General features: G+C 35.1%; 1 protein-coding gene across 1 annotated transcript in view; it reads right to left on the bottom strand.

Annotated features, from left to right (window-relative positions):
* The window catches only part of LOC150105040 (spermatogenesis-associated serine-rich protein 2), a 248,778-nt gene that overhangs the window by 60,984 nt on the left and 161,966 nt on the right, over positions 1–25,828 (bottom strand). The window contains exon 10 of the mRNA XM_090396113.1: positions 18,153–18,262. Coding sequence (XP_090252239.1) covers positions 18,153–18,262 — 110 coding nt within the window. The remainder of the gene's footprint in view (positions 1–18,152; positions 18,263–25,828) is intronic.

Below are 25,828 nucleotides of genomic sequence, written 5' to 3' on the forward strand. Positions count from 1 at the left end.
GCTACCTTCGCTTGCTCGGATGTGGGACCATCCAGGTCCTCACTTTAGCACTGTGATTTCATGAGTGTGCATAGCCATTTTCGCTCCTTCTATATCATCTCACCCTGTTGCTTAAACACGGGCCAAACGCAGTCAAAGCAGCTCTAGCCAGTGAGCTTCAGCCAGCCTTTAAAAGTGTGTGCATTGCTTCAGAAAATTAAGCTACAACCAACTTGTTATGACGATGTTATGAACCAGTTCATAAAGAAGAACTGTAGGGTAGAATTTGTATTCAAGTAGCTAAATTGAAAAAGATAGAATATCATTTGTAAAATAAATGTTGTATTTGTATGATTAGATGTACATAAATTTCTAAATACAGGTAACCCTCATATAACGCGGTCTAAAATTGTAGTAACCCTTGTTGAACGTGGTACTTGTACAACACGGTTCTGATGAAAACTCAGTCTACAAATTGTCATAATCCTATATCTTTTCATATGTTTTTCACCACGCGAATTAAAAATCAAATTTTATCTTCATTAAATTTGTGTCTGCCTGTATCCCGCATGTAATTATAAGTAGCAAATTTATATTAGGGGAAATACCCTTTAGCACGCATGTACCTGAATTGTTTACCGTATAAAACGTTTATTGTTGAAAATTGTCCTCCTTTCTGCCAGGAAAGTGCATTAAAAATCAAAAGTGTGTTCATCTCAAGCTCAGCACTTTATTTTCTGGTGAGTTACAAACAATATGTAATGCTTGCTTTTTTGTGTAAAAAATTATTTTTATAATAATGGCCACAAACTGCAATGAAAGGGAAAAACCAACATCGAAAACAAAATTAATTTCTCTCAAAGAAAAATATTCAAAATCTTGGATCGGTTGAAAAATGGAGAAAAACCAGGAGTTATTGCAGGGACTTTGAATTAAAATGAATCAACAATTCGAATAATTGAACAAAATGAACATAAAATCTGAGAAAATGTTTATTGCTGGGTCAACGATAAGTGCAAAACGCATTGCTCGTGTACGCGATATTCTAATGGAAAAATGGAGAAATCTCTAATGATTTTGAAAGAAGACTGCACCTCAAAAGAAAATTCCTATGGATGGAAATGTTATTGAACAAAAAACTCTCAAAGTTTATAAATTTATAGAGCAGACCAGGTATTCAATGCGGATGAATCCGGGTTATATTGGAAAAAAGAGCAAAAACACACCTATATTTTGAAAAATGAAAGATCAGCTCCTGGATTCAAAGTTCCCAAAGATAGAATTACTCTACTGTTTTGTAGTAATGTATCAGCTGATTACATGACAAAACCAGTGTTTATTAACCAATCCTCAAATCCTGGTGCTATAAAAGATTAAAATATGCACTATTTTATTTTGCCTAAAACATTTATGCATTATGTGCAATGAAGTTTAAGTACAATTTGTAATTTTTATACTATGTATTTGTTTCATAGTTTATGTTTTTTTAACTTACATGAATTACCTGAATTGAATAAAAATATATTTCTTTGTTGGATATGTTGTTTATATAATTAAAAAAAAAAAAAGATTTCGGAACATAACCCTACTTTTTCTATGTGATCTGAGACTCACATAACGTGATTTATATAACGCGGCATTTATGCGGAACCTAACATTCACGTTATACGAGGGTTACCTGTACATAGTTTTAAATGGTCAGTAATTCATTATTCCGCTAATCAGATTTCAATCACATCTCTCATTCCCTGAATAACAAGAGCAAGAGTGAATTTCAAGACCAGCATTCGCTCCTGGCTTTATGTATGTGAAAACTTTTGGCATGTTGGTCTAGTGCTTAATTAACAAGTTCAAATCCAATCAATGCATAGGATGAAAGATATTAAAAATAATAAAAATTAAATTTATTTATTTCTGGACACATATATATACATACAAATAAACTTAATTAATAAAGCAAATTAAAGGTATTCATGCAAAGTAACACGTATACACATACACAATGACAAGATAATTATAGTTCACAGAGATAAGTGATATCTTTTACAGAAAATAATTTCCTAATGCCAGATAATTATAAGGAAAATAAACCCTTCAAAAAATTATGAAAACTTAATAAAGTATACCAGGCAAGAAATTAAATTGTTTTAATAATTTACCACAAGCATAAGCAAACAAAGTTTGTGGAAATATACCCCTAGGCTGCACATGAGTTTCATCACCTGGTGAAATATCATTGTGCTTACTGGGGACCTGAAGCACTTTCAGGACTGAGGCAACTTGTGGTAAAGGTAGTATAAGTTCTCATCACTTGCCTTAGTTATCTCCCATAACTCAAAGCACATCTCCTCGCGGACATGTACAGTGTCCGTAAGTACATGTCCGCAAGGAGATGTGCTTTGCATTATGGGAGATATTAAGGCAAGTGATGAGAACTTATACCACATTTACCATGAGTTGCCCCAATCCTGAAAGTACTTCAGGTGCAAACTTTGTTCGCTAACACTTGGATAAAGGATAAAACCCAATATATAATCAAAGCTAGAGTCCTATTATTATCTATTAGGTTACAAAATTAAATTGGGCTGAAGAGCAACATGTTTATATATATATATGTAAACCATGTAAGTATACATATAAATTGCAACCAACTGGTATGGAAAGTTTCCAATAAAAACTGAAATTGCTTAGAGTCCTCAAGTCACAGTATGCTGGAAACTATGTAGGCTGAATATGTGCCATTCAAATTCTTGGAATTTTTATGCCACTATTATTGTTGAGATTAGGGTGGTTAATCAGAATTTTACAAGATTCTTTAAATTTTCGTTCATACCAGGTTTTTGTATGATGTAAAGAGCAGGTATTTTTCCAATCAATTTGGTGTAGGGTGTTGAGAGCATCATCAATGATTAGGATTGAGAGATTTCAACAACCACAAATCCAAATAGCTCCCGTTATCTAACTTTTACAGATCAAGCTGGAAGAGAAGCTGAATTGTCTGCTGTATGATCCAATGCAAATTATTAACTACTAGAATTTCAGATAATCCTCATCATTCTCCTAGCATCCAGGACCTTTCCTTAACCATTTTCTGCCCACAAATACACCACTGACATTAGCACTCTTCTTGGCAACTTTGACTGTGGCCCTGTTCCCCCCCCCCAACCCCTTTGCCATTTTTCTATGGACTGTACTTATTAAAGCTAATTTTAGGCTTGTATCCCACTGGGATGACCATTAGGATTTCTATGCCTCTTTTCTATGGTCTGATTACTGTGCTTCTACTCTCCTGATCTAAGCATTTGCTATGATCTAATAACATAAATTATTCTTGCTGGAAGTGCCTTTATTCTTCATTCCTCTCAAAATTCCCAGACCCCCTTATCAAAGCCTAGGTTTGCCAACAAATGTGCCAAAGCAGTCAAAGCTAAAAATGCAGCATATCCTCAATGGCTCAAACTAAAAACCTCAGCCTCTCAACTTTGCTTACACTACAGCCTGTAACACATTAAAAAAAATCATAAGCAAAGACTTTGTAAGGGCTAAATGCAATAACTTGACTTCTGGTCTATTGCCAAGGCTGCTGAACAAAACATCTGCCCTACTATGTTTTCCATCTCTCTCTCTCACACACATCCTGATGGAACAATGGCAATATCTTCAAGTCAGTTTTCTCCAAAGAGAAAGCTGAATAATATAGTAGCAAATTAATACTGGAAAAACAGAATGATTTTACTGTTGACAGTGATTTCTTCATGCTGATTTGAGAGACAAGAGTACAAGAGATCTGAAACAGTAAGTTTGGTTTTGTTTGGGATAAAAAAAAAAAAATAAATTTCGTCCAGTAAAGAAAAACATGTAAAAAATTTTAAATCTAATCAAAGGTGAGCAGCTTTCAGAGATGAACTATAAAAATTTCATAGGAGAAAAAATGAGACAGTCTGAAGAGACACTGGAGACTCAGTAGTGTCTAAAGAAAACACAGAGTCAGCCATAAAGTTATGCAAGGACTGAAAATTCAGAGCTCCATGGTGAACTTTAAAGAGCCTGTAATGGAAAAGAAGAAAATGTATCAAACATTTTTAGCACGTCAGCATGTGCTCTGAGAGAATTAAGAGAAAAATTTAAGGAAGGAAAGAACTGTAGTTAAAGAAAGTTATGGAAAGATTTTGATAAGAATATGAAAGATAAATATCATGAAGTTGGCAAAATATTCTAGAAAATAACAAAAAGATTAGAAATTGATGAAAGAATACTGTCTTTCCTAGCAAGGACCTCCCACGATGAGTCTCTTGACTCCATAGAGGCCTGAAGTAGATAATTATTATATTATTATTATTCAGACCTCTATGGAGTCAAGAGACTAATCGTGGGAGGTCCTTGCTAGGAAACACAAAGTCTATCATACCACTCCTTGAACTCATTGACTGTTCTTGCTCTCACCACTCTATCAGGCAATGCATGGTTAAACCATCCACCATGCAAAGAAACCACTCCTCACCCTCTTGCTCGCAGTTTCCTTTCATAACTTCTAGGGATGGCCCCCCTGTCATCGCTTCTTCCCACTGTTCCACCAAGTGAAGGAACTTCCCAGTGTCAATCCTGTAACTGCCTCTCAACAGTTTAAAAGTCTCGATCATATCATACTCCTATCCACCAAACTCTGCAGTCCACATTCCCTCAGTCGATTCTCATAACTAAGATTGTACAGCCCTGAAACCATCTTTGTACCCTTTCCACAGTTAATTTATCCCCTTCAAATCCTGGGGACCAAATTTGAGAACAATAGTCTAAGTGTGGTCTGATCAGGGTCTTATACAATGGAATAATAATGCTTATCTCTGCAGGTCAGTGTCCTTCTTCTCCTTTGCAATATGCTCCCTGAATTTCAGTTTTCTATCAATCATCACACCCAGATCTAGTCTCCCTTACTTCCTCCATTACAGCTCCTCCAATCAAGTATGCAGCCTCCCATCAATGTATCGCAAACTTCAGACTTGACATTTTACTGCATTAAACCGACATCCCCATTCATTTGCTCATCTGTCTAGTTTATTCAAATCCTCTTGCAGGGCTGCCACATCTGCACTATTACTAATAACCCTTCCCAGCTTCACATAATCTGCAAACAACTGAAGATCCAGTCATTCAGGCGAACCTAACCATAGGATAAAACCGATGTAAACACCCGAAGCAGTTTCGCTCAGAAGTTTTTCCTTTTTGTCTTGGGAGATCAACCTTTTGCTGGAGCTGTACGAGTACTGCAGGTTGCAGTCCACAGCCTGCTAATTCCTGATGAAATATTGCTAATGTCAGACACTCCTGAAGGAAACTCGAGATCCGAGATGAAAGAATGCCATAAACACTTCAGTGCAAGACTCTTGACAATGTGTGATACAGAGCCTCTCTAAGTTCCATCCTTTTGTATATTTTCTCATATAATCTAGAAGATATGTTGTAGATGGACTATTAAGAATTCATTTAACAGTAATAAGAAGTGTCCATAAGAGTCAATTGGCATGTTAGAAGTTGATATCAAATTTGTAAAAACCTCTTTGCGAGTAAACTAGAAGTTTACTAAGTTGAATTTGTAAGCAGAGAGTAAATAAGTTTTTGAATTAAAGAGATTATTTAGTGTTGAAGTAAAAGGGTTCTAATTTTATGGTAAAGATTTTATAGATGGGTAGAGAAAGCAATCTCCCTTTCGTTTGATTCATGTATATTTCATATTAATGTAAATAAATGCATTTCAATTATTTGTTAAAAGAGTGCTGCCTGATCCTTTATTTTACAATGCACTGTTTCTAAAAATAATCGAACTTGTGAGTGGGAAACCAAGTGAGATAGCCGAAGTGGATAGTTAAGTGCAAATAGACCATGACTGTTTGCGTAAAGTTTTACTGAAGGAATTTGTGTTAGAGAAAGAGAGAGAAATCAACCGGCCGTATTACTGAGTTCTATATCAATGAAAAGATATTAGTGACGCAGTCTCAATAAAATAAATTTTCTAGTATCCATAGGCATAAGACTCGTAGTGCGAAAAGAAGATAAACACAGTACACAATAGTACAAGCGGGAAAGGTTACGAGAGAGAAAGCATACGCTGATAATTAGAATAATGGTATTTCAAAGGAACAGTAACCAAGCAGGCTTTTAAAGCAAGAAGTAATAGCATCACAGTTTACACAAACATGTCCAAGGCTAGCCAATTCTGCTGAACATATCCTTTAGCATATGTGCTGATATTCTATCAGCACGTATGCTATTGCCGAATTCTTATCCAGGTTATGCAACAGCTATTCAACCCCATTCTCATGCACCTCTTTCATCTAATGTAGTAGTGCCACTGTGCATCATTTTACATAAAATGGGTTGATATATCTGAGGAAGTTATTTTTCCACATTCATTCTTTCTTTTACTTGTAAATTAGCCTGCATAGCTAATTTCTTTTCATACTTCTTTAATTTAGCTTTCTGTACAATGCTCAAAACTTTTCTAGCCTGCACTTTACATATTTCATAATTCCTCTCATTCTATTCTCACAATATTTCTTCTACATCACCTTCTTATGGATCTCTTGCTTAATAAGATTGCACATCCATCTCACTCCCACTTCATTTGTTCTTTAAACTCTAGGGATACATTCAGATACTGCCTCATTTAAGCACGTTCATCACCATGTAGTGGTAAAATAGCCATATTCTTAACTGAGACCCCTTCTGACACTATCCAATCTAACACTCTTTGACCTTAAGTTCCTTCTTTTACATCCTGTTTAAGTTGTTGCACAACAACTCAAATTCTCCTTTATTCTTTACATGAGATTTCTCTTTGATCCAATCAATGTTTGGATAACTTAAGTCAACCATAATGATTACTTGTCCATCAGGGTAATTTTGTGATATATTTCATGCCCCCCAGCAACTAAATTGCCAGGCAGTTTAGTTGCTGGGGACAAATTCTGTAGCAAAACCTCACCATATACTTCATCCTGTTAGCCTCCACTTCACAACAGATAGTCACAAACTCAATACTACATGGGACATTATTACCATTATTAATTTCATAGATTTCGGCCTTCACTGGACTCAAGTCATCTGATATCATTAGTAGCACTCCTCCTCCTGCTCCTATTTCTTCTATCACTCATAAAAATTCTATACCCTTTAGACTCAATCGCGTTATTCCAAGTAATATTTAAGAGGGATGGAGAAATGTTCACATTAAAGGAAAGAGAAAGATAGCATTATATGGAGAAATTAAGCTGCATATCATAGGGATTTGTGGACTATGTCTAAACAAGGAGTTTTGATAATGAAATGCTTAATGTTAATGAATGAAGAGAGAAAAAGAGGAAGGACATGTTATCGCTTATCAGGAAAGATTTAGGCTGAGTCAGCAGTTCAGTGAATTCCTATTCAAGATAGGAATTCAACATAGTACTCAGCAAAGTCTGTACAGGGCAAGAATGTGACACCAGAGGTGAGAAAGGAGTGCCTGGTATTAATTGAGTTGTTAAAGGATGCAAGGGAAATTCTGAATGATATCCAGCTAGAAATGCTAGAATAATCCAAAAAGCTTTTATAGGTATTTTAAAGAGAGAGAAAGATAACAGAACTGAATTAAGCACATTCAGTTTTTAGGATCAGTTTTGAAATGATTTCAGATGAATTTAATAAGTGTATCTGTAAATACTTGTCACTTAGAAGAAGTGAGAGACAAAATTTACCTGATGACATAATACAGGAGGATGAAACTTTCAATTTTCTAAGTGATTTAACAAGTGATGAAGCTGGAGTAGGAAATATCTTCTTTGGTGGAAAGTTAGTCAATCCATTTTTAATTGAAAATTAATTAGGAATTGTATCCAAACTATCGTTGAGAGGGATAACTTGTGTAGAGCATGATAGAATTTTGTGAAGAAATTGTTTACAACAAACCTCCTTACTTTTTTTTTTTTTTATCAAGTAATGAAAGACTTGATAACTTGAAAGACCAAGATAACAAATGGACCATGATTTATAAGGATTACAGCAAGGCCTTTTATAACATTCCACATAAGCATCTGTTGATTAAAACACATTGAATAGCTTTTTTTTGATGATCACCTAGTGAGACAGGTAGGAAAGTGGCTGACAGACAGCTAACAGGAAAGCGGTTTAGAGAAGGATCTTCTAAGAGCCAGGTGTGTTCAAGATCAGAATTGTTCACTTATAAGGTATTTGTTGTTTAACAAATTCATACATGATTTACAATTAAATATTAAGAAGTATTAGGAAATGAAGGTAGAAATACAGAAATGATAAGAAATTTGGAGAAAAAAAAACAAGGCAAGAAATACCATGTTCAAACAAAGATATGCTTAAATTTATGCTATGAGAACATGTAAATACAAGAAACTCTTATGAATCAGGTTACTGTTGACAGTGATATATTCAAACTGGTTCATGATACAAGAGTATAAACAATTTGAAAGAGGAATGGTTGCCATCCAGTTTTGAGAGGGATAAAAATGACTATTACATTTAAAAGAAAAATGCGTACAACAGTTTTAAAAAGAATCAATGTCAATCAGCTTCAGAGATGAACTGTAGGTTCAAATATCTATTGAAGTAAAAGACTTCAAAAAAAAAAAAAAGAACCAAAATCTGAATATTTTGATGTCAGTTCTCTAAGGTTTGGATGAATCAGTCAAGCATATGGTCAAGTTGTTTGCAAGGACTGAAAAATCAGACCTTTGTAGTAGACCAAGGTAACACCCGGACCATGATTTATGAAGATTACAGCAAAGCTTTTTATAACATTCCCCATAAGCCTCTGTTGATTAAAGCAAATTGATGATGGCACAAAAGGATGTGCTTTTAGAGAATACAAAAAAAAAAACCTAAGTTGGATGTAAAAATAGCTAAACAAAAAGCATGGGAAGGATATGAAAGAATATAGAAGATAAATATTATGAAAGTGGCAAAGTGTTCTGAAAGCTAATGGGAAAAATTATTAGATATGGAGGAAAGAGTGCTGTAAAAGGAATTAGAAATGACAAGCACCAATTGGGATGTGTAAAGTAATTACTTTGAAAAAATTATGAAATGATAAAAGCAGCGATAGAACAATAACAGAAAACATTCAGGAGGAAACAGCCACGAGCATACATTTCAGTACTAGAAAGACTGTCACAAATCTGATATAATGAAAGGCACAGTAGATGACACTAACAAAAAAAAAAAAAAAGCTCAAATAATGAGGTATGCTAGTTTTATTAGATATAGTGCATAATTTATAAGTCAAAAAATTGAATTCTTGATGTTTGGAGTAAAGCTAGCAGTTTTATTTCTCTTTTTTGGAGTAAAAAGAGAAATAAAACTGAACAGGAGAATTTAAGACAAATGCTCTATTGAGTGTTCAAGACAAAGCTTATGCAAGCATACTCAAGAGGCCAAGAAAAACTGCAGAAAAGCATAGTGAAGAACAACCTAGATTAAAGACAAATAGCAATTTTTCAGGAGCAGATTTTAATTCAAGATGAATAATTGAGAAACTGTAGGAATATAACACAGTTCTGTATTTAAGTATTGCAAATTGGAAAATGCATATGATAAGGTGCCAAGAGCAAAGTTGTTGAAATGCTAAAATTATATGATGTAAAAGGAACATTACAGAAAATGGATAGCCTATACTTCAGCATATTGAAGTGTATTCTTCAGTACGGTGTAATCCAGCATACTGAAGAATACACACAGAGCTAGGTTAGGGTAAAATGAGACCCAAGCAAGAATTGGAGATAGTCAACTCGCTATAGAAAACTTTTTATAAGGGACCACAGATATAGTTTGTTATAACAGATAGTTTGCATTCCTACCGTGAGAATCGGCATATTACACTCAGCTCTTGCAGATGATGTCATTCTCCTAAATACAGTCGGTACATGTAGGTAGTTTTCAGTATTATTTTATAAATAGTTTATTAAAAATAAACAATTAAAAAATCAGACAAGTTTCATGCATTATAAAACTTGCATCATCATCAGGGGTAATGGTACATAAAAGTTTTACAAAAAAAAAAAGCTTATTGACAATTAATTACACATATTAGATGTTTTTAATAACTTAACTGTTAAATAATTGAGAAACCAGAATACAAATGATATATTCATTACTATATGCATGTTGGAACATTGCTAGTTGTTGCCTGTATTCTGATTATCATCTACTCCAACTACCTTTTCCACATTTCAAGTTTGGGACGGCTTTTTCTGCACAGTATTGATAAGTTTGCATTCCTCTTGACAATTTTCTAGTACAGTTCAGTCACTGCTTGGTTCATTTATTATTATTATTTCATGATACCTCCAATGAGTCCGAAGACTCATTGGAGTTATAGAGCATATACATGAAGTTAGAGTTCATATACATGAAGGAAAACAGTAATTTTTTGTGATCTTCCAGTTCATGAGTGAATTTTATGTTGGCAATGTTCAGATAATCTTTAAAATTAAATAAGTCAACCATTGTTCCTTGACCAAACAATGAAAATATCATTATTATTAAGAGAGCTCCAGGGAGTCAGAAACTCAAAGGAGGCCACATAACCCGCACTACTTATCACACTTATTCTTGAATTCATTCACTGTGTTTGCACACAAAACATCCAATGGCAATCCATTCCAATCATGCACGACTATGAGAGAAAAATCTAGCCCTCACCAAGTTCTTAGCAGCATTCATTCTCAGCTTTCAAGAATGCCCTCATGTCATTTCCTCACTCTCCTTAAAATGAAAAATTCCATCAACTAAAATCATGTATCATTCTTTTGGAAGTTAGTAAGTATCAATTAATAAAATATGGAAGTCAAGAGACACCAAACAAGTAACAAATGTAAGCATGTATGAAACAATGGTCCTTCCATTTTTTTTTTTTTTTTTAAATAACGAAACCTGTGGTGCATTCATAATTAGAAGAAACACACGTATAAACCAGAGCGAAAATTATTTAATTGTAAATATTTCATCCCAAATATCTTAGGACATCATCAGTACAGTATTTAAACAAAATTAGGAATAACATACAGTTAAGGAGCATGATTACAATAGAATCTCATGAAAATGTGCATAATGTGTTAAAGTAGTAAAAAAAAAAAAAAAAACATTCATTATTTAACACAATTTTGTATGATAATTTCCCATACTTTAGGAATAGTAAGAACGTCGTTGCGGTTTAGGTTTGGTCTGTGTAGTAGGGCTTCAGAACTTGTTCATGTTTAAATAAAGATCTATGTAAAAGTTTAGCCTTTTCCCAATGGAGCCTATGGTTTGGATTTTCAATTCCGTGTTGAGAGAGGCCAGATTTCTGTGGTTTAAGAAGACGAATGTGGTCTTGATGTTCCGAGATGCGTTTCTGAACAGACCTACCTGTCTGTTCCAAAGTAAGATAATTTGCATGAGCATGGAATCTCATAAACACCAGGTAACATCAAGGGTGAGAATTTGTCCTTAGGAGAAGGTAATAAGTTGTAAATTTGGTTGATAGGTTTGTAAGTAGAGGCAAAATTGTATTTCTTCATAATTTTAGAAAGACGTTCTGAGATGCCTTTAACGTAAGGTATGGGAATCCTATGCACTTCTTCCTGTCTGGTTTGATGTATGCAGAAGTGACTGATGATTTTTTGAGTTGCTAGCATGAACTAACAACAAACAATTTAAATATTACAGAACTAGAAACAGATTTGTCAAATACGTTAAATCAAGAATTGCTACAATTAATTATAACTGTCTCAAAGAATTCGGGAAAAAAAGCTTTTGATAAAAGCAATAGTGCTTTACATATTAAATACCTTAATCTATTAAATCGATCAAAAAAGATCACTAACAAATTACCAACGGAAAAATGGGTAGTCAATTTATCTAACCGTCAACTAACAAAAGATGAATTAAATGTTCTAGTAAGAGGCCATAAATTTGCGATTTCACCAAAGTGTTTCCCATATTTAGACTTTATACATAATATAGAAAGAAACATCAAGCATCTCTCCAGTATTGAAGCCAACAAACTTAGTTTCGAAGTAGCTAAAGTGATCTACAATGCCAAACCTTCAGAATTAAATATCCCACCATCGGAATTGAAAGCTATTATTTCCTTAAAACGTAACAAAAATTTAATCATTACTAGAGCTGATAAAGGAAATACCACTGTGGTTCTTGATACCAATTCATATGACCGAAAAATGAATTTACTTCTTCGAGATCGTAATACTTACTCCAAATTGGATTTTAATCCTACGAATCGTCAACTCAGAAAATTAAATAAGCTACTTAATGAAACTTCCTCCTTAGATGAAGAAACAATCAAAAAACTTAAGACATACCATGCAAGACCTCCTAGAATTTATGGCTTACCTAAGCTACACAAAACTAATGTTCCACTTAGACCCGTCGTAGACTGTATCAGCTGTCCAACGTACAAGTTATCAAGATTCTTATCTAACCTTCTCCGCCCTCACATAGGCCACTCAGTCTCTTCAATCAAAAATTCTACTGAGTTTCACACAAAAATTAAAGACATTCAACTATCAAAAACTGACTTGTTAATCAGCTTCGACATTGTCTCCCTCTTCACAAACATTCCCCATAAAGAAACAATAGAATTACTAACTCAAAAATTTCCGTCTGATATAGTTGAATTGTTCAAGTTTGTTATTGCATCAGGTTACTTCACCTGGAAAGGTCAAATTTACAAGCAAGAGGAAGGAACAGCAATGGGATCTCCTTTATCACCAAACCTAGCAAATTTGTTTCTAGAACATCTTGAGGAAAAAATATTCACTTTTGAACCGAAACCAAAAATTTGGCTAAGCTATGTCGATGACGTATTTGCAGTCTGGAATCATCCCGAACCTGAATTACAACTGTTTCTAGATAAAATTAACCTTCATCATCGCATCAACTTTACGTTAGAAAAAGAATCTCCACAGGGTATCTCTTTTTTGGATTTACACATCCAAAGAAAAGAAGACGGTTCCATCGCCACGTCCGTCTTTCGCAAGCCTACATTCTCAGGTCGCTACATTCACAATTCTTCTGCTCATCATCCATCTCAGAAATCTGGCATTATTAAATCACTAGTTTCCAGAGCACACAAATTCTGCTCCTCTGTAGAATCTTTAAACCAGGAATTAGAAGTTATCAAAAATACAGCCATCCTAAATGGATATAATCCCAAAACAACTCAAAAAATCATCAGTCACTTCTGCATACATCAAACCAGACAGGAAGAAGTGCATAGGATTCCCATACCTTACGTTAAAGGCATCTCAGAACGTCTTTCTAAAATTATGAAGAAATACAATTTTGCCACTACTTACAAACCTATCAACCAAATTTACAACTTATTACCTTCTCCTAAGGACAAATTCTCACCCTTGATGTTACCTGGTGTTTATGAGATTCCATGCTCATGCAAATTATCTTACTTTGGAACAGACAGGTAGGTCTGTTCAGAAACGCATCTCGGAACATCAAGACCACATTCGTCTTCTTAAACCACAGAAATCTGGCCTCTCTCAACACGGAATTGAAAATCCAAACCATAGGCTCCATTGGGAAAAGGCTAAACTTTTACATAGATCTTTATTTAAACATGAACGTTTATACAAAGAAAGTTCTGAAGCCCTAATACACAGACCAAACCTAAACCGCAACGACGTTCTTACTATTCCTAAAGTATGGGAAATTATCATACAAAATTGTGTTAAATAATTAATGTTTTTTTTTTTTTTTTTTGTACTACTTTAACACGTTATGCACGTTTTCATGAGATTCTATTGTAATCATGTGCCCTAACTGTATGGTATTCCTAATTTTGTTTAAATACTGTACTGATGATGTCCTAAGATACTTAGGATGAAATATTTACAAGTAAATAATTTTCACTGTGGTTTATACGTGTGTTTCTTCTAATTCTAATAATTGTCCTCCCAATACTCCTCTATGGAAGTGAATGCTGGAATCTCAAAAAGCCTGAAGAGAAAAAATTATTAATTACTGAAATGGGTTGGCTAAGAAGATTACTTGGCGTATCTCTGCTAGATCAACTAAGAAACGAAGACATAAGGAAATGACTAAAACAAGAAATAACAATAATAGACAAAATCCAGAAAGAAGACTGTGATGGTTTGGCCATGTGACCAAAATGGGAACAGAAAGACTACCATCTAAAGCCCTGAATACAACGATGGAAGGTAAAAGATCCAAAGGACGGCCCAGAATTAGATGTATAGACAAAATAAAAGAAGACCTGAAAACCAAATCACAACAAGCGACACCAAACTGGACAGAATTGTTTGGACTCTCCCGAGACAGACAGAAGTGGAAAGAGTTCATCCGGCCTCATCATCATCCACATGATGGATGATGATGATGAGGAAAGAGAGAAGAAGAAGTATCAATCATATCATCTCTCTCCCCCCCCTGTTTGCTAGTGTCTGCAGTCTGCAAATTCTCAATCTGTCTTCATAATTCCACAATCCTGATATCATTTTTAACACTTTCCTTTGCACTCTCTCCACTGGATCAGAATCACAACAGAAAACAGGAGACCAGACCTGCATATAGTCCAAGTGAGGTCTTATCAAGGCTTTGTAAAGAGGCAAAATAACTTCCTTACCTTTACATATGAAAGTTTGTTTCAGCATTGCAATTATCTTTTGAGATGTAATTGCAATCTTTGCTACATGGTCCCTGAATTTCAACTTCCTATCTATTAACAACTCCAAGATCCCTAAACCTTGATCAGTTTCTTCTAGCATAATACCACCCATATAATAGGACATTAAATATATAATTACACCAAAGTGTATGACTACATTTACTGACATCCATTTTCCCATGCCCACAATTCCAGCTTATTCAAATCAAACAAGTACTGCATATCAGCAGCATTCCTGATTACCTACCTATCTTTGAATCATCAGCTAATAGCTGTATTGCATGTCAAATCCTTTACAATGTCATTAATGTACAGATTGAATAACAGTTGAGCAAGGATGGATCCTTGTGGTACAACACATGTTACCTTAAATCTTGCACACTTACATCCCCCATATACCACTTTTTTATATCTGTCAGTCAGCCGTCCTCTTATCCAGGCTAATATTTTATAATTCAAACCCATATTATCCAATTTATGCAACAGTCTTCCATGCTGTATTCTGTCAAAAGCCTTAACAAGATAAAGAGAATGGTGTATCCATTCTCCTTGTGTAGTTCAATGGTAACATTATTACAGAATGTGAACAAGTTGCTAAAAACCTTCCCTTGTAAACACATGCTGTTCATTGCAAAGTAGAGATTCACTGTAAACCCATATCTGAATGCAAGGCCTAACCAATTTTTCCAAACTCTTCACCACAACTCCTGAGTTACTGATTGGTCAATAGTTAGATGCATCAGTCTTTGCACCACTCTTGTGCAATGGGATTACTATACATTCTCTCCACTCCTGCAGAATCTTCCCTGTTCCGAGACCCAGGCTATATAATTTGAGTCTTAGCTCCCAGGTCAACAGAACACTCTTTTAGCACCTGTGCTGATATCCGACCAGTCCCTATTGATGAATTCTAATTCAGTTTGTGCAAACAGCTGTAATACCTCCTCTTCGTACACCTAAGTTTCTTCATTAAGTGAAGAGGTAGCAATGAACTCAGTGTTGCATACAACAGGTTGATAGCTTTTAGCAAAATAGATGCTCATTAGTTGAACCTCTTCTACACCTGTCATTCTCACACCAGTTTCTTTTCATACTCAGTCTTAGCTTTCTGTATAATAGTTACTCTTCTGGCTTGCTGCTTATAAATTTCATAATGATCATCCATATGCACACGGTATTCCTTCCCCATCATCCTTTTCTTACAAATCTCGACTGATAAGATTATTCATCCATTTGACTCCTACTATTTATTCTTTAAATTCTCGGGACACATTTTGATATTGCATCATTTAAGTATTTTTAAATGCTTCCCATGCACTGTCGATATTCTTGCCATCCAGCAGCTGATACCATGGTCATGATTTCCTGCTGTGTAGTTCAGCATGTAACCTTTCCTGAATGGAAAATTCATAAACTTGGTCACTTCCCAAGTGAGTACCACATGATCACTGTCACCAACAAGGGCAGAATAGTTACATCTTTAACTGAAACATCCTCTGATGCTATAATCATATCTAACACTTTTTGTCCTTGAGTTCCTTCTGTTACATGCTGAGGAAGTTAGTTGACTTTCAACATCTTGATAAATTCAGATTTTACTGCTTTACAATCAATATTTGGATAATTAAACTCCCCATTATTACTCTTTTCTTGCCCATCGTCTTTATTTGGTGATGCATTTCTTCATTGCTAGCAACCAATCCACCAGGTCTGTAACAACACTCCACTATGTATTTGATCTTGTTAGATTCCACCTCACACCAGATAGCTTCAAACTCACTGCCACATGAAATACTGTTATCAGTGTAATGTAACCAATTTTTTGGTTTCTTGTGATAGTTTTAATAGTATTCATTTCAAAATTTTCCATAGAGATGTTCTGGTTACTTATGTGTATGTACCAATTGCAAAGTTCTGATAACATCTAACATGTGTAATTAATTGTTTCTAGTCTTTTTTTTTGTATAACTTTACCCCCCCCCCCCAGATGATGTATGTCAGACAACTTATGAAACCTGTAGGGCTATTTTCGTTTATTTATTTTTAAAACTCATTTATCTAAAAACATGTATCACTACTTGACGCTTACCACAAATTCCTGATGCTGTTCAGAAAAACCCTATCAGACAGTCTGTTTCCAATTTGTGTCTCTTCTATAGATATTTCCACAGACACAGCATCCATCATGCCCTCATTTCTACTACTATATACTTATAGTACCAAGAGCAACAGCTGCTGAAACAGCTACGCCCATTCATTTTTCATTCAATCTAGCTCAAATTCTGTGGAACAACACAATTTCTCCATGAAGTATTCTCCAAAGACTACAATCCCCCAGCTATTTAAAAAATAATATTAACAGATTACTTTTTTCTTCATCTTTGTCCAGAAACAGCACTGATTTGCCATAACCTGTGTGGGAATGATATATATACATAAATTAACACAACAAAAAATGTTTTTTTATTATTTTATATAGAAATAATGGATATTAAAGATCCAACATGATTTCAAAGCAGAATATATGTAGAAACTGTTAAAGTTTTGTAATTTTGACCAGAGAGCTTATGAGAATACAATCTTCAGCATTGGAGTTGCCATAGCAAAGGAGTTGCTATGGCACTTAAAGATTTCTGTAAATGTGGAATTCATTTCCTACTCTGCTGTTTATTTATTTACAAAGATGTATACTCCTCCACTTTTTTTCCCTGTTTATGTTGCTGTCCTGTAATGATTCAAAGAATTCCTCTACTTTTTTACCTATCAGTACCTTCTGTGAAACATTTGGTTTCATTACTTGTCTCATTTCCCATTTTGAAATTTCACTAGATTTGGTTACATGAAATTGCCTGCCATTCAAAAAGTTTATCTTTGCATTTTATGTGGAATAATAACTACTTTTTCCTTTCCCTGATTGTTATTGTCTGAATATGATATAGCTATTATTTACAAGTATCTCATTTGTTTTAGTCTTGCTTCAGTAATACAAGTTATGTCTGTAGTACTATTTCAATAATTCCTCTTCTAGTTTCAACACCTTTCCCCTGATATCTCACGACGAATATGTTATAGATCCTGTCAATTCTATTGAGTGTTAGGTAGTTAGTTGACTTTACTTGGTTCATGTTGTACTCATATTTGTCTGTAGTTACAACAGAAAATACAATTTGGTCTGTGATATATCCAAACTGCAAGTTCATCCTTACTTGTTCACTATTCAGGATGATATAACAACAACATGCACCATGTGACTGTGAGAAGACTGCACATTTGGAAAGAAGCCCTGGTCAGTTCTCTACATCCCTAACAGGCTATGGAAGACAGTTTCCATTTATCTAGGTTGACCTTTAAGTGACCCTCTGATTTTTGAATAGGTTATAATTTGTTGTTTTGCAAACAACATGCAAAGTAATGATTACTTTATAATTAGCATGTTTCCTTATTACAAATGTTCCAATCAACGAACTCTTACTTTTATGTCAGCTCGAAGCTCGTTCCATTCAGCATCTAACATTGTTGGAGCACGATTTGCTCTTTGTTTTAATTCTACTGCCATTTCTTGACGATGGGTTAATAGCTCCCCTACAAAAAAAGAATGTAGAACATAACTAACAATTAAAACAAAGTAATCAGGAAAAATAAAATAGTAATGATAAGGAGGAACAAATAATAAAAGTATCACATAAATAAAGCAAGTTTCTTTTCATAGACATAATCAACCTAATTGAAATTAAAAACAATTGATACTACATCTGTTTAAATACATCTTTGAATGCATCTTGAATACTGAAATTTGAAATATATCTTGAATACTTAATTTTATTTGACTCTTACTCTATTTATTGTTTGAACTCTTGGGACACATTCTGATAATGCATCATTTAAGAATTTTTTTAAATGCCGATACCATTGCGGTGAACCCGGTATCCTCTTCAGTTGGTCATGATTTCCTGTTGTATAGTTCAGAATGTAACTTTTCCTGAATGGAAAATTCATAAAGTTAGTCACTTTTCAACTGAGTACCGCATGATGATTACTGTCACCAATCGAAGGTAGTATGGTTACATCTTTAACTGAAATGCCCTCTGACACTATAATCAAATCTAACACTCTTTGACCTCGAGTTCCTTCTGTGCCACCTGCTGCTTGAGGAAATTGTCTTGCAACTCAATAAATTAGATTTCATTCTTTTCATGAGATTTTATTACTACCCAATCAATGTTTGGATAATTAAGGTCCACATTATGATTACACTTTTTGTACCCATCATCTTTATTTGGTGATGCATTTCTTCATCACTAGCAACTGATTCACCAGGTGTGTAACAACATTCCACTACGAGGATGGTCTGAAAAGTTCTCGGCCTCGACCATAGATGGCAACATTATCAGCAAGATTTTTCTTTCCCTAAGTTGGCACATCTGTCATAAGCATCCATGTGAAATTGCAAGTCATTCTATCAAGTAGTTTATTTTATATAAAACTGTCTGAAGCAAAAGTGTTGTCAGTATCCCTTGAAATGGATAAAATTGAGTATCATGTGGTTATAAAATTCTTTGTAAAAGAAAGTTTAACGCCAAAAGAAATTCATTTGAAGTTCATAAAAGTTTATGGGCACTCTTCTCCTTCATTTTCAACAAATTAAGAAATGGGCTGCTGAGTTTAAATGTGGCCACACCACAGCCTTGAAGATAATCCACATGAAGGACATCCAAAAAGTGTAACACCACCAGAAATCATTGATCGAATGCATGATATGGTACTGGATGACCAGCGAGTCAAAGTGCATGGAATTCCTGAGACTATAGGCATTTCAAAAGAACGTGTAGGATATATTTCACATGAAGAACTGCAAATGAAAAAACTTTGTGCAAGATGGGTGCTGCGCTTGCTCACGGTAGATCAAACACACTTGCATGAAAATCTCTGAACAGTGCTTGGAGTGTTTTAACAAGAATAAAATTGATTTTATGCATCGATTTATTATGATGGATGAGACTTGGATTCACCATTACACACCAGAATCCAAAGAGCAGTCAAAACAGTGGATAGAAGCCAGTTATTCAGTGCCAAAGAAGACAAAGTCGGTTCCATCAGCAGGCAAGGTCATGGCATCAGTGTTTTGGGATGCTAAAAGCATTTTATTTATTAATCATCTTGAAAAAGGTAAAACAATAACCAGGGAATATTATTCTGATCTTTTAACCAGACTAGATGAAAAAATTCGTGATTAAAGACCTGGTTTGCAGAAGAAAAAAAAAATCATCTTTCATCAGGACAATGCACCTGCCCACAAAGGTGTTTTGGCAATGGGAAAATTAAGGAATCTGCACTATGAATTGTTGAAACATCCACTCTATTCCCCAGATTTGGCTCCCATCTCTTCCCAAAACTAAAACTCTTCCTCACTGGTCAGCATTTTTCTTCGAATCAAGAGGTGAATGCTGCTATAGAGAGGTATTTTGCAGATCTTACTTTAGCATCCCAAAACCACTACAGGAATGGGATAATGGCACTGGAGCATTGCTGGAATAAATGTATTAGTCTTAAAGAATTATGTTGGAAAATTAATTTTGAAATCATAAATTTCTTTTTTCATTGTTAGGGCAAGAACTTTTCAGACCACCCTCGTATGTAATTGATCTTGGAAGATTCCATCTCACACCGGATGGCTTTAAACTCGCTGCCACAAGAAACTGTTACCAGTATTAGAATCATAGGTCTCAACACTAAGTGGATTCAAGTCATCTGATATCATAGCAACATGTTTCCTCCTCTCCTATGCTGTCTATCCTTCTAAAAATACTGTACCCTTTACACTTGATAACAATTAATATGTCTGATTCTGATAGCCAGGTCTTGTTAATGCCTACAATCAATGTCCCAACATATGACCAAGGCAACAAACTCTACCCCTTCGTTTCTGTTACTCCTAACATTCATGTACAGACAAACTGTATTTTTTGGACCATAAGATGCACCTTTTTTACGTAGAGAAATCAACTTAGAATTGGGGTGCGTTTTATGGTCCAAAGGTAGGTGATAACTGGGTAAGTCTTGGATTCCCACATTTTCGATGCAAGCCAAGCACGTGTCTCAGTGCATATGTGGGAATCCCCGATTTACATACGAAAAAAACTTTACGTATATGCAGTTTTGAATAGACAAGACGATTATTAAGTCCTTTAAAAAATGCGACATAAGTAACGCGATGGATGGTACTGAAGATGACTTAGTTTTTGAAGACAGCGATAACGATAGTTCTGACAATAATATGAAAAGTAACAGTAACGAGAGCAGTGATAGTGCCGAAATGAATGAAGACGAACTGAATGCTGCTGGTACAAGTTATGGTAATAATAAATGAAATTTAAGGTTTGTGAATATTTTTTCTAAAAATTGTCTCATAAATTTGGGGTGCATCTTATTGTCCGAAAAATACAGTAATAAGCTATCTGCATGTTCTTTTGTATACTCATTTGCATGTTTTTTTGTATATTTAAGGAACTATATTTAAGAAATTGTCATTACCAGTTCCATTTGGTTCTATTATTCTAGAACAGTACTACTCATTTTTGATTATGCTTACTGAATAATGTATAGATAGTCTTCAGTGTTGGGAATTATTCACGAAGTGCTTCATGGCATAAACAACACCAGATGAAAAAAAAAATATATATATATATATATATATATATATAAATATATAAATAATTAAAAAAATTACTGAGTTTGATAACATGTCATTGTATTTCAAACCAGTATCCTCAGAGCACATAATTATAGAAGGTAATATAGTTATTAATGTAATTACATGTAGCACTCAGCTAGTGCTAGAAACAATTCAAATTGTAACTGAAAGAAATTATCTTGTTCATCAGTTCCTTTCAGCTACGATTTTGATCCCATGAAGGATTTATAAATTTACTGAACAACACTTCTTTTAAAATATCCATAACAATTTGTTTATTAGGAATGGAACAATAATTCACTGTATGAATGTTTCCTTCCCCCAAGTAATCTCTTTCCTTGCATCTTTTCTCAAAGTATCTGAACTGTGCTCTGAAAGTAGTCAATGATGTTAATCAGATATACAGAAAGAAGGAACAGATATTAAAGTATACAGACTCATATTTCATAAATGAAAGTAAACAAATTTAAAATATTAGGATATTTAAAGTGTGCAAAAAGGAATTGTCAAAAATGTTCATGTTTATGCAATTTCACAAGGGAAGAAATTATTTCAGTTCCTAGACCAATGCCATTAATCACAGTTGATAGAGATGTTCAAAGATTGCAGGATCCTCTTGCCCCCTACTTTCATTGCTACGAAAAATAGGTCAATAAACCTTGAAAAGCTAAGTGGTACATGTGTGTGATTGATTGGATTTTTTTTTTTTTATGGCACAAAGACATCAAGGGTCATACTGCATCAGGACACAGGTCACAGCACTACATATGGTAAATAGTTAGTAGGACAATCACCAACATCCATGCCCTTGGCAAGAATTGAACCCACAGCCTTTTGGCTGGAAAGCAGATACACTAACCACTTGGCCAACCAGGCCAGCTGTGTGCATACATGTGAAAGAGAGAGATCGATAGAAGTTCTCTGTAATAAGAATAAGAACTGTTAAATATAATCTTTAATTATAAAGTTTAAGCTCAGCTAAGTAGTATACTAGAATCTTAATGAGAGCTTTATATTCGTTTAATTATAATGTCCTGTTGGAATACTGTGTTATGATGTAATTTATGTGACACTGCATTAAATAATTTTATTTGAATTGAATCTTGTATTTGCCTGATTGTTTCATTGCACGCTCATTAAAATAATACGAATCTTAGCAGTAACCCTATGTAGTAAGAATAAAAACCTCTGCCTAAAATCAGCTTATGATAACCTAAATGCAGTTGAAGGTTGATTTATCTTAATTGCTCTTGCAATTCAGAATATGGAGTGGCGCAGTATAATATAAATTTTCTTCATATTCGATTGATATATCAGTCTACAACTAGTTAAATACTAACGAGAGAGAGAACTATAAGATGATAAAACTTGATTGAGCAGAAGCTACGATCCAACACAAAAATTCACAGAATCTGCAATAACAAAATAAAGACTTATGGACCAAAAGAATTTCATTTTCCATAACAAAATATTTACTGCACTTGAGCTGCAAGAGTTACGTAATAAACCAATAATAAACCTTAACACCAGTAACAGAAAATCATCAGGAGGTAGCTATATCAAACTTTGGAATTCAACTCAGTAAACATCAAGCTGACGACATACTCAGAATGTTTTGACAGAAGGGCAGTGTAAAATGAAGTCAGAAAATGAAGCATGTCCACAATGTACTTGTCCTATCTAGTAGAATCATACCTTATGTACAGATCACAGGATCAAACAGAATCAGATAACTTTGTCCCACTGCTGCCTACCCAATTACAGACATTTATTCAAAGTGTCTTGTGAAGCTTTTTTTTAAAAAACTAACCTAATCATAACAAAAATAGATGCATGTCTCTTCTCCATATTTGGGAAGCACATTTGAAACAAAAACCTTTAGTATTTTCAACATTCAGTACTACTCTTTTATTCTTATGCGCTTTGTAATGTCCGTCATGTAGTCTTACACCTGCCTTTTTCTAATTTAATTGATGAAGGCATGCATTTTGTGGCTCCAAAGATATTGGTTGTAACCAAGAGTGATTTATATCAACTGCTCATAAATCGTAATCTAATATACACTCATGAGCAGTTGAATTAGAGATACCTGCCATGTTGGCAAAATGGTGCTGTGGTCACCCTGCCGAATGGAATGGTGCCACGTGGCGAGTGATGGGGATGTCGTCAGACCTTGTACTGACAGTCTGAGTAATAGTCGAGCACAGAATAGGGAAGACTTGAGATCTCAGCGAATTAGATTGTGGCCAGATAGTCGGAGCCAGACGTATGGGGCACTCCATCTCTGAAGTCGTGCAGGTACTGGGCTTTTCATGGGCCACTGTGTCAAGAGTGTACCGTGAGTACATGGAATCGGGTAAAACCACAGCAGCCAGGGAAAACTACCATGGTATACAATGTGTCAATGATAGGAGACAATGTCAGCTAGTTTGGATGGTAATAGCGGATAGAGGGGCCACAGTGCTGCAGATCACTTGCCAATTCAATGCTGGACAACAATGACATGTGAGCAGCCACATCATCCAGAACCATCTCCTTGTTATGGGGTACAGAAGCCACCGCCCAACTAGGATACCTCTGCTCACTGCACGTCACAAGGCACAACGATTAGCATGGGCACAGGAACACTGCCATTGGACCCTCGACACATGGAAAAAGGTCGCCCGGACTGATGAGTCGAGGTACATGTTGGTGCACGCCGATGGCAGGGTACGAGTGTGTCGCCAAGTACATGAAGCGATGGATCCCTCGTACCAGCAGGGTACAGTTCAGGCTGGTGGTGGTATCTTCGTATGGGGACTGTTTGATGAAATGGGTCCCCTGGTACATCTACCATTGTCCCTCACCGGCGGACAATACAGGAACCTGCTGTCAGATCATGTGCACCCATTTCTGCGCCTACAGCAAGATAATGCACAGGCCCACTGCTCCTGAATTGTGGCCAAGTGGGTGGACGAACACTCCACAGACATGAGGATGCTTGGCTGGCCCCTCTGACCTCAATCCTATTGAACACATCTAGGATGCTGTCGAGAGAGAGATATGCACCCTGGACCCTGCTCCAACCAATCTCCGTGCATTGTGGGAGGCTGTGCAGTGGTCATGGATCAGTTTGGCTTTCCAACACCTCTGGTGCCTTGTGGAGTCCATGACACGCCGCATCGCTGCTGTCATCAAGGCGAAAGTGGGGGGGTTGCTACCCGCTACTAGGCAGGTATCTCTAATTCAACTGCTCATGAGTGTATTAATCATCTCTAAGATTTATTAAAAATTATTCATTTTTAATTACAATATTTGTATGAGCTAATTTGAAAACATAATTTAATCATGCAAAGTTTGAAAGTTTATTCTTTAAGCTAATTATAGAGTTGTTTCATTTACCATGAACAATGCAAGTTCAAATAATTTTCCAAAAAATAAATTTGAAAATATATTAGCCCACTTCGATACAAGCTAAGGTGTGCATTTCACATTTAACTTCTTTCAAAATAACTATGAAGCTATTCAGCTGGAATGTTTTTTGATGTTATACTATTGACCAGAGATAAAGCTCTAATTCATCCTAATGGTTAATGCTGTGTATGTACCGAATGTGCCATGCAGAATACCATTAAGTGCTACTTACTATTTAAGTAATTGACCTTGCTTCTGCAGCTTTTGTCTTTTATCTTTTAATGAGTGTAGGCTACATATTAGTAAGGATTAAAGTGTAGTTAACATAAGAGTCACAAAAAGCATCAGCTGTTGTCTATTATTTCCAGATTTGGAAAGAGCAATTGTGAGAGATAATTTCCTCAATACATTATCAGGTTGAAGCTACTTTCCCTTCATATGCTCAGTGTATGCTGAGGATAATGTATGTAGCACTGGATGAGATCAAAACAGGAATTTGGATAAGTGTCAGTAATCTGAGATAATACAATGATGATATAGTACTTTTCTATAATGAAAAGGAAGAATTAGGTTGAATCCTTCACAGAGTTAAGGAAATCAAAAAGTAGAGAGGACAAACTTAATTCCAGTAAGACAAATATCATGGTTTTTGAAACAAATAGACAAGGAAGACTCCAGAGAAACAAATTTACATTAATGGAGAAATAATTGAAAAAGTCAGCAAATTTAAGTAGTCTAGGATTAATTATCAATATGAAGAAATGCTGTTCAGAAAACAAAAGATGTCAAGGACTTATCTTAAGTCTGGACGTGTACATCTATGAATAAGGGTGAGGATCCTAGATGTAGCCGATTTTTTTCAATAGCCACTTATGGGTGTGAACTTGGATAGAAAAGGATAGCTGCTTTTGAGGTGTGGTGTCACAGGGGTTTGCTGAGGATTTCAAACACTGAAAGGCAGACAAATGGATAGATCCTAAACAGAATTCAGAGAACTTTAAGACCCCTTGTGAATACTGACAAAAGAAACCTGAAATACTTCAGATATATAAAATAATGGGATG

The sequence above is a fragment of the Typopeltis vanoorti genome, chromosome 7 (assembly GCF_054136105.1).
Source record: "Typopeltis vanoorti isolate ZY-2024b chromosome 7, IOZ_Tvanoo_1.0, whole genome shotgun sequence".
NCBI classification, from domain to species: domain Eukaryota; kingdom Metazoa; phylum Arthropoda; class Arachnida; order Uropygi; family Thelyphonidae; genus Typopeltis; species Typopeltis vanoorti.